At 36.6% G+C, this 14,155-nt stretch overlaps 1 protein-coding gene across 6 annotated transcripts in view; it reads right to left on the bottom strand.

The window, feature by feature from the left end:
- The window catches only part of LRRC49 (leucine rich repeat containing 49), a 163,296-nt gene that overhangs the window by 57,522 nt on the left and 91,619 nt on the right, over window positions 1-14,155 (bottom strand). For all 6 annotated transcript variants that reach the window (XM_032342599.1, XM_032342601.1, XM_032342602.1 and 3 more), the window contains one exon: window positions 3,292-3,439. In XM_032342599.1, coding sequence (XP_032198490.1) covers window positions 3,292-3,439 — 148 coding nt within the window. The remainder of the gene's footprint in view (window positions 1-3,291; window positions 3,440-14,155) is intronic.

Raw genomic sequence — 14,155 nt, 5'->3', positions numbered from 1 at the left:
AAAAATAAAAATCATTTCTGTGTTATTTATGCAAAAATCTATAAAAGTTGATTGCGAGGAAACATCAAAAAGCCTGAATTGAGTGCCATTCTACAAACTGACCTGTAATCTTCATAAATGTTAGAGTCATGAAAGGCAAAAAAAAAGAAACCGTTCCTGAAAAACAGTGATGAGGGAAATCTGATTACCAAATGCACCATATGTAATATATAATTCCAAACTGGATCGTTTCACTACACAGAAATTATTGACACCACCAGTAAAATTTGAGAGTGGTGTGAGAATTAGACACTAATAATTATTCAGTGTTTACTTCCTAATTTCATTGGTTATATTGCATTTATACAGGAGAATGTCTTTGCTTGCCAAAAACACACACTAAAGTGTTCAGGATGGTTGGGTTATCTAATCAGCAGCTTATTCTCAAATAGTTCAAGAAAAAAGTTTTTGTTTTTTTTTTTTTTAAGATTTTACTTTTTTTTTTTTTTGACAGACAGAGATCACAAGCAGGCAGAGAGGCAGGCAGAGAGAGAGAGAGGGGGAAGCAGGCTCCCCTCTGAGCAGAGAGCCCGATGTGGGGCTCAATCCCAGGACCCTGAGATCATGACCTGAGCCCAAGGCAGAGGCTTTAACCCACTGAGCCACCCAGGCGCCCCAAGAAAAGTTTTTGCTACTGTACTTACAACTTTCCTATGACTTTGAAATTGTTTCCATTAATTCTAGAAAACGGAAACTAACCTATAATGACAAAAAAGTAAATCAGTGGTTGCTTGGCAATGGGGGTTGGGTGGGGAGGGATGGAAAGGAGGGATAACAAAGTAGCATGAGGAAACTTTGGGTAGTAGATTATGAAAAAGCTTGATTGTGGTGATGTTTCACAGGTGATCACATATTGAAATTTATCAACCTGTACAGTTAATAAGTGCAATTAATTTTATGCCCATTATATCTCAAGTAAAGCTTTTAGTAAGACATTAATTTTTTTTAATTTCTCAAATTAAGCTGTGAAGGAGCAGATGTACAGGGATTTTTAGCAGAACAGCTGGCCCTGCTCCCATCCCAGGTGATTTTCTCTCATTTCCTTACCAGGCAAACACAACTCATGGAATGTACAAAGACAATGATTACATATAGCACCACTCTCCTTTATTTCAGGCATGAAAGTATATAAATTTCATTCAGTTAAGACTTTAATGAACATTACTACATTCTCAGCACTGTGTGAGATAGGGAAGGAAAGGAAATAAACATATTTAGGACATCGGTATAGATCAGGAAAGGGAGAAGAATGGTTTCTGCCTGTAAGGATTGTATACATCAGTTGGGTGGGCAAGACTGACATATAAGTTCACTATGGGAAACACAATATATAATTAAGTACTAACTTATATAAATGAGTCAGCTTCATTTCTTACCCCACCCACCTCAACCTCACCAGGAAGAGTAATTGTTAAGTACCAAAGATGCTCAATTAAGAGACACATGGAGGGATGCGTGTGTGGCTCAGTTAAGTGTCTGCCTTTGGCTCAGGGTGTGATCCCAGAGTCCTGGGCCTAAGCCCCACATTGGGCTCCTTGCTCAGCGGGGAATCTATTTCTCCTTCTGCCTTCTGCTCCCCCAGCTCATGTTCTCTCTCTTTCTGACAAATAATAAAATCATTGAAAAAAAAAAAGAAGAAGAAGAAGAAGAAACACATGGAGATAAGGGTGAAAGTATGAAACAGAGTTTACAGGATAGATCTGAACAAGCTGAAGACAAAGAACTGTTTCTCCATGCTAGAACAAAAAGAGGCAGAGCCCCCAGAAGACCCCTGGCATTAACGAATTCATCAATACTTGTAACTACCTCCCTGTCACCTGAGATGTCCATGATATTCCTGAGACAGAAATGTAAATGCAAACATTGTGAAAATGGCTATAGGCAAGGAGTCAATTAATTGGCAATTAAATAAACTTAACTGACCACTCAGAATCCACATCAACATTAGTAGGATCTAGAAGTCAGAAGGCAAGTGGAGGCTTAGGATATATTTCTAGCTCTGAGATTATCCAACTGAGATCATTAATGAGTAATATCTGAGATAGCAAAATATTGAAATAAATCTGATATATGCAATGAAAATTAAGGCAAATTTCTTTCTTACAGAACTTCTTGAAGCCTATAAAATGCAAATGCGCACTGTACAACTAAAAGGTGCATATATAGCATTTTGCTTAGATCAGGAATCATTAAAACATCGAAGTATACAAAACATCTAACATGCAGATCGAATGAATAAACAAGCACTCTTCTGAGAGGTATGGCGTCAATAACAACACAACAGCTCCACGTGACACTTCCTCTGAGCCTCACATTGTTCTAAGGTTTAATGCTTTATGTTATCTTGACAACAACTCTGTGATGTAATTATGACTGTCTACCCCTCATTTTACTTTAAGGAAAATGAGATACAGAAAGGTCAAGTGAATTCCTGAAGGTCATTTGGCCAGAAACTGGTCAAACCAGGATAGAGACTCAAGCAGTCTGGCTTTGGCACCCATGTGCAGAAACATTACATTATGTAACTTAATGAATGTCATTTTTACTCATCCGTTCTAAAATAAATTTTTAGTTGGGTATTAGCCAGAATGAAAAACAACTGTGATGGTTACTTTAAACAATCATGATGACTAATTAATTTAAATTAATTTTTTTAATAAAACCTGTTAAAAAGGAAACCACAGACCCAAAATGGCATCACTTAGGTTAAGGTCACAAGCCAGTAAACCAAGAGTTGCTACCTAACTTAACTACAGTTTAGACCCCCCAGAAATGTAATCTGTAACCAGTCAACCTGTGAATTTCCTGGTCAGGACTAGGAAATTTACCGATAGGCCCCTTCCCTTCCCTTTAGAAGGGTGACCTTGCCTAAAACCATGGATCCTTTGCTAATAATTTCCTTTTTTCCACTCCCTCTCTACCTTTAAAAACCTTTCTTTTTCTGTAGTCACTGGGAGCTCCCCTCCACTTGTTAGAAAGAATGCTGTCAAATTCATGAATTGATTAATAACACCAATTAGATCTTTTAAATTTCCTCTGTTGAATTTTTTTGTTATTTAACAGCCCTATTCAATGAAATTGGGAATGAGGGACAGGTGGTAAAAGATTTGTAATTATAGTTATGAATTATATAGTCACGATAATCCACAGTTTATTAAAACTAAGAAGCATTTCAAGCAAAGAATGTGCACCCCAGTCTCTTAATCCACAGTAAGGAAGACACTATGGAAAGTACTTCCAAAGAGTTCTCACCGTGACTCTCTTCATATCTAGCTGGCGCAGCTGCATCATATTCTGAAGGATTGTATGTTTGTACCATGACTCTTGAGCTATTGGATTGCCATCAAAAGTGATGTCTGAGAGAGAAGAAGAGTCAGCAAGGCAGCACACACTTTCAAAGCTGCAGAAGAGACAGAAACCACCAGGTTATTGTGAGATCTTCCAATAGTACTTTCATTTATTTGATATACATTATCATTTTAGAATAGTTTTAGATTTACAGAAAAATTAAGAGAGCATAGTTCCCACATACTCTGCGCCCAGTTTTCCCTATTATTAACACCGTGTAGCAATATTGTACATTTTTTACAATTAAGTTATAATTATTTACAAATAATTTACAGGTAATTCATTCATTCCTTACTTTCTGGCACTATAAGATTCTCTAGACTCATATATTTCCTATCCCAGTCCTAAAATCAGACATTTCTCCAAGGAGGTATGGTTCCTTTAATTGGAGAATGGTCTAGAACCAAAGATCTGGTGGCTTGGTATACTTTTCAACACTGGGTCATCGTATTTTTTTTTCATACCTTCTGCAAACAACGCAAGAAAATGCATGTGTGTATAACTGACCTGTGTGTATATATATTTTCTATAATATGTAATAACCATCTATGTCTCCATTAAGCTGAACATGAGTTCACACTGATATTGCCCAACTCTAATCTATCATCAAAAGGATCCTTCCAGCCTCTTTCCCTTGCTTATCTGTAAATTCCTAATCCAATAAGGAGAAATCTGACTTATACCAGCTTTCGTCCATTTACTTAACTATTCAATTCTAGAATATATGCATAGTGGTATCAAAATATTCAACCTGAATCCCCATTGAAAACAACTTTATTAAATACAACCATAATGTGTAATTTCTTTAGTATTTAGTCTTACACATTCATTTCAAAGTTACTTGGGTCAGCACCTTCCCTCCTGCTACCCCTCCAGCGGGGTTGTTTCATACAGGTGAAATAATAGTTAGCTTTTTTGTCATAGTCTTTATTCATTCCTTCCTGGGATCCTCTAACTGCCTAAATATTTTAATTTGCATACATTAAGATTTATACTGTGCTGCAAAGTTCTGCAGGTTTTAACTAATGCATAAGTATCATACACAATAACTCCATGACCCTAGTAATATATTAATAATAATATATTATATAATTATAAATATGGAATAATAATCCTATTCAACCCTCCTTTTCTCTCCCTCAATCTCTTTTTACTGTCTTCATAGTTTTGCCTTCTCCAGAATGTCATATAGCTGGAATCATACAGAAGGTAGCCTTTTCACACTGACTTCTGTTACATAGCAATATGCATTTAAAGTTTTCCCATGTCTTTTTGTTGTCTTCAGAGTGCACACGCTCTCTTTTTATCACTGAGTGATATTGCATTGTCTGCATGTACCACAGTTGGTTTACCCATTCACCTACTGAAGACATCTTGGTTGCTTCCAGATTTTAGTGATTATGAATAATGCTGCTATAAATATTTATCTGCATCTTTTTTGTGTGAACATAAGTTTTCAGCTCAATTGGGTAAATACTTAAGATTGCAATTGCTGGATTATATTGTAAGACTATGTTTAGCTTTGTGAGAAACTACCAAACTTCCAATGTGGCTGTAACATCTTGCATTCCTACTAGCTCCACATTCCTTTGAGCATTTGGTATTTGACAGGTTGTTTTTTTTTTCCACATTGTCATTCTGATAGTTGTACAGTGGTGTCTCGTTGTTTTAATATACAATTCCCTAATGTCAAAGGATGTTGAACATATTTTTCATATGCATATTTGCCATCTGTATATCTTCTTTGCATTTTCAGCTCTTGTGCCCATTTTTTAATGGAGTTGTTTCCTTATTTTTGAGTTGTAAGAGTTTTTGGGGGAGGTTAAATTTTTATTTTAATTCCAATTAGTTTACATACAGTGTTATATTAGTTCCAGGTATACAATATAGAGATTCAACACTTTTATACATCAGCTTGTGCTCATCATGACGAGGGCACTCCTTAACCAACCCTCCCCATCCCCTTCCCCTCTGGAAACCATCAGTTTGTTCTCTCCAGTTAAATTCTATTTTTGGTTTGCCTCTCTCTCTTTTTTTCCCTTCACACATTTGTTTTGTTTCTTAAATTCCACATAAGACTGAAGTCATATGGTATTTGTCTTTCCCTGACTGACTTATTTCGTTTAGCATAATACTCTCTACCTCCAACCATGTCACTGCAAATGGCAAGATTTCCTTCTTTTTTATGGCTAATATTCCATATACATATGGAATGGTATGGGGTGTGTGTGCGTGTGTGTGTGTATTTCCATATCTTGGCTATTATAAATAATGCTGCTATAAATACAGGGGTGCATGTATCCCTTTGAATTAGTATCTTGGTATCCTTTGGATTAATACATAGTAGTGTAAGGGTGCCTAGGTGGCTCAGTGGGTTAAAGCCTCTGCCTTCGGCTCAAGTCATGATCCCAGGGTTCTGGGATCGAGCCCCACATCGGGCTCTCTGCTCAATGGGGAATCTGCTTCCTCCTCTCTCTCCCTCTCTCTGCCTGCCTCTCTGCCTACTTGTCATCTCTGTCTGTCAAATAAATAAATAAAAATCTTTAAAAAAAATATATAGTAGTGCAATTGCCGAATCCTAAGGTAGTTCTATTTTTAACTTTTTGAAGAATCTTCATACTGTTTTCCACAGTGGCTGCACCAATTTGTATTCCCACCAATAGTGTACACGGGCTCTCTTTTCTCCACATCCCTGCTAACACCTGTTGTTTTTGTGTTGTTGAATTTTTGTACATCATGGATATATATAAAAATATACTTATATACATAAAATTTAACAAATATAAGATTTGTGAATATTTCTCCTAAGCTGTAACTTGTCTTTTCAGTTTCTTAATAGTGCCTTTCACACGGTGGAAGTTCTTAATTTTAATGATGCCCAGCTAATCAATTTTCTCTTTCATGTATCATGGTCTTGGTGTTATATTTAAAAATTCATCACCAAACCCAAGAATGCCTAGATTTTATCCTAAATTTCTTCTAAAAGTTCTATAGCTTTGTGTCTTATATTTAATCTACAATCCATTTTGAGTACAATTAGTAAAAGGTATAGGTCTATGTCTAGATTCTTAATATGAATATCCAATTTTTCCAGTATCATCTTGAAAAGACTACCCTTTCTCTATTGAATTGTCTTTGCTCCTTTGTCAAAGATTACTTGACTATATCTGTGTGAATCTATTTCTAGGCCCTCTATTCTTTTCCATTGATATATATGTCTACTCTTTCACCAATACCACACTGTCTTGATTACTGTACCTTAACAGTTAAGTCTTGAAATGGGTTAGTGTGAGTCCTCCAATTATGTTCTTCAGTACTGTATTGCAATTCTAGGTCTTAGCTTTCACATACAAACCTTAGAATCCATTCGCTGATACCAACTTTCTGGGATTTTGATTAGGACTTTATAAAAACTGAGGTATAACTGATATAACAATATTAATTTCAGGTATATAGCATAACAATTCAATATTTGTACAGATTGTGAAATGACCACTACAATATGTCTAGTATAACATCCATCTCCTCACAGTTGCAGAATTTTTTTATAGAATTTTTTTCTTGTGGTAAGAACTTTTAAGATCTACTCTCTTAGCAACTTTTCAATATGCAATACAGTATTATTAATAATATATTCCCATGACTAAGTTATTTTGTAACTGTAAGTTTGTACCTTTTGAGTTCCTTCACCCTGCCAGCAACTTGCCTCTAGCAACCACCAATCTGTTAACTGTATCTATTAGCTTGTTTTGCTTTTATTTTGTTGCTGGTTTTTATTTTTGTCTTTAGATTCTACATATAAGTAAAATCATATGGTAGTTTTTTTTCTCTGACTTATTTCACTTAGCATAATGCCCCAAGGTCTATCCATATAGTTGCAAATGGCAAGATTTCATTCCTTTTTATGGCTGAATGATATATATCCATTATCTATCTAGCTAGCTAGCTAGCTAGCTGTCCATCCTACATTTTCTTTATCCATTCATCTGTCCATTGCCTTTTTTTTTTTTTTTTTTTTTTGAGAGCGAGAAAGTGCACAAGTGGTGAGGAGGGGCAGAGGGAGAGGGAGAGAAAGAATCTTACGTAGGCTCTATGGCCTGACACAGGGCTCGATTTTACAACCCTGAGATCATGACCTGAGCTGAAATCAAGAGTGAGATGTTTAACTGACTGAGCCACCCAAGTGCCCTGGTCCATGGACACTGACATTGTTTCCAAATCTTGGCTACTACAAATAATGCTGCAATGAATATGCAGATATCTTTTCAAGTTAGTGTTTTCATTATCTTTGGATAAATACCAATTAGTGGAATTACTCAATCATATGGTAGCTCTATTTTTAATTTTTTGAGGATTTTAAATTTTCAAAGTGACTACTCACTTTTCTAAATAACACTCCAGAGCAGGTTAATAAAAATAATTTATATTAGAATCATCCTCATTCCATTACTATTCAAATAACTAATGTAAACATTTAGACCCCAAAATACTTCCTTTACTCAGGTACTATATTGAATATCTCTTCTTTCTGTGTTAAGAAAAATAAGAGGATATAGAATATTTATGGTATAGAAAATAAAAAATATGTTGACAATTAAGGTCAAGGCAAGGTCTATAGCAAAAATGAAGTTTATTATGTTTTTATTGTCACATTTAAATATTCCTTCCATGTTTTGCTCCCACTCAAGGTAAGAAGATCCTCTCCTATCAATTATTTTACCTTAGAGATTATTTTTACCATCTAATAGGCAAATCTCACAATTCATAAATTCATTATGGTTTTTGAGACATGTTTAGATAATTATGAGAAGGCATTTCCCCCTAGTTTTACTGAGAAATAATTGACATACATCATTATATAAGTCTAAAGCATACAGCATAATGCTTAGATTTACATATATTGTGAAATGATGACCACAGTTGGTTCAGCTAACATCCATTTTCTCATATAGATAGAATACAAAGAAAAGAAAGAACAAAAGAGGGAAGAAAAAATTTCCTCCTGGTAATAAGAATACATAGCATTCACTGTTATTTTTTTCTTAAGAAGGTCCCATGCCCAGGATGGAGCCCAACGTGGGGCCTGAACTCACAACCCTGAGATCAAGAGTCAGATGCTTAACCAACTGAACCATCCAGGTACCCCCATAGTGTTTACTTTCTTAACAACTTTCCAATATATCATACAGCAGTGTTAGCTGTGTTCATTATACAGTATTTTACATTCCTAGTGCCTATTTATCTTTTATTTTTTAATATTGATTGATTGATTTTAGAGAGAGAGAGGACAGAGAATCCATGAGTGGGGGGATGAGCAGAGAGAGAGAGAATCCAAGCAGATTCCGTGCTAAATGTGGAGCCTAACATGGGGCTTAGTCCCACAACTCATGAGATCATGACCTGAACAGAACCAAAAGTCAGACACTTAACCAACTGATGCCCCACTACCGATTAATCTTATAACAGGAAGTTTGCACCTTTTAACCACCTTCCTCCAATTCCCTCTCCCCCCATTCTCCACCTCTGGTAACCCCAAGTCCAATTTCTTTTTCTGTGAGTCTGGTTTTTCTTTTTGCTTTTAGATTCCACATATAAGTGAGCTCATACAGTATCTATCTTTCTCTGTCTGACTTATTTCACTTAGCATAATGTCTCAGGGTCTATCTATGTTGTCACAAATGATAGGATTTCCTTACCTCTCATGACTAAATAATATTCAGGTATATATATTCATGTATATATTCATGTATGTACATAAACCATAACTCCTGTATCCATTTATCCATCAATGGACACTTGTTTCCATGGCTTGGTTATTGTGAAAATGTTGCTGTGAACATACCTGCAGTGCAGATATCTTCTCAAGTTAGAGTTTTCATTTCCTCTGGGTATCTTCCAAGAGATGAAATTGCTGGATCATATGATAGCTCTGTTTTTAATTTTCTGAAGATCCTCCATGCTATTTTCCATAGTGGTTATATGAACTTACAATCCCAACAACAGTGCAAGGGTTATCTTCTCTCCACATTGATACCAGCATTTGTCATCTCTGTCTTTTTCATGATGGTCATTCTAACAGGTATGATGTGATAATTCATTATGGTTTTAATTTGCATTTCCCTAATGACTAGTGATATTGAGCATCTTTTCATGTACCTGTTAGCCTTTTGTATATCTTCTTCTTAGAAATGTCTATTCAGATCCTTTGCCCATTTAAAAATTGGGTTATTTCTTCTTTTGCTATTGAGTTGTATGAGTTCTTTATATATTTGTGATATTAACCCCTCATCAGATAAGTGGTTTACTAATATGTTTCCTATTGCATAGGTTGTTGTCTTTTCACTTTGTGGATGGTTTCTTTTCCTGTATAGAAGCTTTTTAGTTTGATGCAGTACTACATGTTTATTTTTTATTTTGTTTCTTGTGCTCTAGGTGTCATATTTTGATGCAGGGCTTGAACTCACACTCCTGAGTTAGAGTTAGAGTTTAACCAACTGAGCCAACCAGGTACCACCCCCAAACCCCAGATCTTACATATAAGTCTTTAATCCATTTTGAGTTCATTTTTGTGAGTGGTGTAAGATAGGAGTCCAGTTTCATTCTTTTACATGTGAGTATCCAGTTTTCCCAGCACCATTTATTGAAGAGGCTGTCTTTTCTCCATTGAGTAGTCTTGGCTCCCTTGTCAAATATAAGCTGACCTGTTATACTTAGGTTTATTTCTGAGCTGTTAATTCTATTCCATTGGTCTAATTGTTTGTTTTTATTCTAGTACCATACTGTTTTTATGACTACAGCTTTATAGTATAGCCTGAAATCAGGAAATGTGATGCCTCCTGTTTTGTTATTCTTTCTCAGGAGTTCTTGGGCTATTTCAGGGTTTTTATGGTTCTACATAAATTTTAGGACCTTTTTTTTAACTTCTGTAAAAACGCTAGTGGAATATTTGATAAGAAATGCATTGAATCTATATATGGCTTTTGGTAGTATTGATATTTGAACAGTATCAATTGGGAAGACATTTTTTAAAAGCCCAGCGTATATAGGTAAAAATGAGAGTTCATTAACTTAAGCTTAACTATCAATACAAGCATAAATAAACATGAACAAACATTGTAATTTTTCCCACCTATCATTAGCGAAATGATTTTTCCACATCAATATAAAATCTCAAAATAGTTTATGGTGTTTAAAGGATGTTTTAAAAATGCTTCTCTTCTTCCCTCACAGTTGATTCCCTAAATCTAAAATCAAATGAAGATGTTTCTGATAATTTCAAAACTGAAATATAAGGCAAATTTGTTTTTCTCCTAGAGTGCTAAGTGAGTGAAATCATCATCTTCCATCCACAAATCTACTTCTCAATGTATATTTCCTATCTGACAAATAATGTCACCACCAAGTCAATTGCTAAGAAACAATCTCCTACTCAGAAACTGATGCCTAAGAATAAAATGACTGGGAAGAGACAGCAAGGTATTTTTCTTTTTTTTTTTTTTAAAGATTTTTTATTTATTTGTCAGAGAGAGAGAGAGAAAGAGAGAGACAGAGTGTGGGAGAACACAAGCAGGCAGAGTGGTAGGCAGAGGCAGAGAGAGAAATAGGCTCCCCACTGAGCAAGGAGCCCGATGCGGGACTTGATCCCAGGACTCCGGGATCATGACCTGAGCCGAAGGCAGCGGCTTAACCAACTGAGCCACCCAGGCATCCCTGAAATAAATAAATAAAATCTTAAAAAAAAAAAAATAAAAGAAAAAAGAAAGAAAGAAACTAGTACTTCTTTGGATGTGAGGAAGAGAGGAAACTAGAATAACACCCAGGTTTCTCTCTTGGGTTAATGACTGGATGGTGATTATAAGGACCTATGCTTTGCAAACTTCTTTGAAGTCTACACTTAAAATAGATTTTTTTTCTTGGAACACTTCATCAAAAACTAATTATGTATTTTATGGTGACTAACATAAAATTAATTAATTAGTTAAAAATAGGTGTTTTAAAATTACATGCAGTTTATATATCAATATACCAATTTATAAATAAAAAAATACAAAAATTTCAGTATATAAAAAAATACATATTTGACAGATCACTTTTTTCATGAATCAGGTATCCTTTATCTAGAACAGCATGTCATAATGGTGACCCATGACTATTAGGACATGTTTCAAAAAGGCTTTCTTTAAGTTTTCCTCCAGCTACCACAGGATGGGATACCAAGTTCAACCTTTAAGAAATTAAGTAATGTGAAAAGCAGAGGCAACAGAGCCAGTAGAGGCAACACAACTCTTCTATGCTGAAGAGCATTTTTCTTCAATGGCCCAGCATATCTAAACAGAATGAAACTTCAAGGTTCTTGATGGATACAAATATGCTGCGAACACTAACCCAAAACCTAATATAGTGCCTAGCACCTAGGAACTGTGTGATAAAGTTCTGGTGAATGAATGAAAGAATATAATGAATGGACGTGATTTCAAAAGGCTTATCCTTGATATAAAAATTAATAAATCATTTTTCTTACATTAGTCTTAGAAGTATTTAAAAGATATGCTATCAGGAATCACCATGATCCGATATCAGCCACTAATAAGGTAAGTGTACTGAAAAGTGGAAATAGTATGTCCAGAAGCATAGATAAGCTGGAAATTTTCATTTTATTGTAGGTAAATCCTGATTTTGTTATTATTTATTTTTTAAGATTTTATTTATTGATTTGAGAAAGAGAGCACAAACAGGGTGAGTGGCAGACAGAGGGAGAGGGGGAAGCAGCCCCTCACCTTGCTGAGCAGGGAGCGCACCATGGGTCTTGATCCTAGGACTCTGAGATCATGACCTGAGCCAAAGGCAGATGCTTAAGTGACTGAGCCACCCAGGCGCCCCTACTGTTATTTAATATTTATTTACAAGTTGGACTGCAGAGAGTCCAGATTTATTTATTTAGACAGAGGGAATGTGAGTGGGGGTAGGGGCAGAGGGAAAAGGAAAGACAGAATCCTGAGCAGACTCTGAGCTGAATGCAGAGCTTAATGTGCGGGTCAGTCCCACCACCCTTGGGTCAAGAGCAGAGACCAAGAATCGGAGCTCAACTGACTGAGCCACCTAGGTGCCTAGGAATCTATTATTTATTTCTTACAGCAAGTATAATTTTAAACTAAAATGGTGTAACCTTTCCTAGCCCTAACACTCAAGTATTCCTTTGGGGAATGTAATTATTCCAATAATTACCAAACGGGTGGTGTTAAACACAAAACAACATGTTGAATTTCATTGAATTTAAATATAAAGCACATTAGTAAATATAGAAGAAAATACTATGTCCAGTGAATGTAGTCATTGTGAAGCACTTCAGAGATCTAGAAGATCTGCTAACGCCCACCTGGTCTATGTCTATAATTCAAGCACAACCAAAAAAGCACCAGGAGTATGAAAATCATTGCAATCTTTAGCAGGTACTGTCCTGGCAGCTCTTTCCAGATTGGTTGCTAGCACTGAAATTCAGACTAGAGTCTTTATACTTTGAATACTTTTTTTTTTTTAAGATTTTTTAAATTTATTTGACACAGAGAGAGAGAGACAGTGAGAGAGGGAACACAAGCAGGGGAAGTCGGAGAGGGAGAAGCAGGCTTCTCCTAAAGAAGGGAGACTGGGAGGAGGAGTCAAGATGGCGGAGAAGTAGCAGGCTGAGACTACTTCAGCTAGCAGGAGATCAGCCAGATAGCTTATCTAAAGATTGCAAACACCTGCAAATCCATCGGCAGACTGAAGAGAAGAAGAACAGCAATTCTAGAAACAGAAAAACAACCACTTTCTGAAAGGTAGGACTGGCGGAGAAGTGAATCCAAAGCGACGGGAAGATAGACCGCAGGGGGAGGGGCCGGCTCCCCGCAAGCAGGGGAGCAATGGAGCACAAAATCAGGACTTTTAAAAGTCTGTTCCACTGAGGGACATCGCTCCAGAGGCTAAACCGGGGCGAAGCCCACGTGGGGTCAGCGTGGCCTCAGGTCCCGCAGGGTCACAAAAGGATAGGGGGTATCTAAGTGTCGCAGAGCTTGCGGGTATTGGAACGGGAAAACCGGCTACAGACACAGAGCCGACAGTAAGCTCACAGCTTGGTGTTACCTTGAACTGGCCACAGGCTCGGTGAGCTCGGAGCACGTCCGGAGGTCAGGCAGACGGGAGTTACTGGCTGCTGTTCTCTGAGGGCGCACTGAGGAGTGGGGCCCCGGGCTCTCGGCTCCTCTGGGCCGAGTCCAGGAGGCTGCCATTTGTATTCCCGTCCTCCGGAACTCTACGGAAAGCGCTCAGGGAACAAAAGCTCCTGAAAGCAAACCCGAGCGGATTACTCACCCAGCCGCTGGTAAGGGAGGATCAATTCCGCCTGGGGCAAAGACACTTGAGAATCACTACACCAGGCCCCTCCCCGAGAAGATCAACAAGAAATCCAGCCAAGACCAAGTTCACCTACCAAGGAGTGCGGTTTCAATACCAAGGAGAGCAGCAGAATTCCAGAGGAGGAGAAAGCAAAGCACGGAACTCATAGCTTTCTCTCTGTGATTTTTTAGTCTTGAAGTTAATTTAAATTTTTTCTTTTTCATTTTTTTTCACTTCTTCTGCTAAAATTTTTTTTTAACTTTTACCCTTTTCTTTTTTAACGTTTTTAACTAGTTTATCTAATATATATATATATTTTTCTTTTTTATACTTTTCTTTATTTGTTTTCTTTTTTTAATTCTTTTTCTTTTCTTTTTATTTCTTTCTTTTTGAACCT

Source organism: Mustela erminea, chromosome 5 (genome assembly GCF_009829155.1).
Source record: "Mustela erminea isolate mMusErm1 chromosome 5, mMusErm1.Pri, whole genome shotgun sequence".
Classification (NCBI taxonomy): domain Eukaryota; kingdom Metazoa; phylum Chordata; class Mammalia; order Carnivora; family Mustelidae; genus Mustela; species Mustela erminea.
The sequence above is the reverse complement of the archived record's forward strand: the minus strand, read 5'-3'. Positions and strand labels throughout refer to the sequence as shown.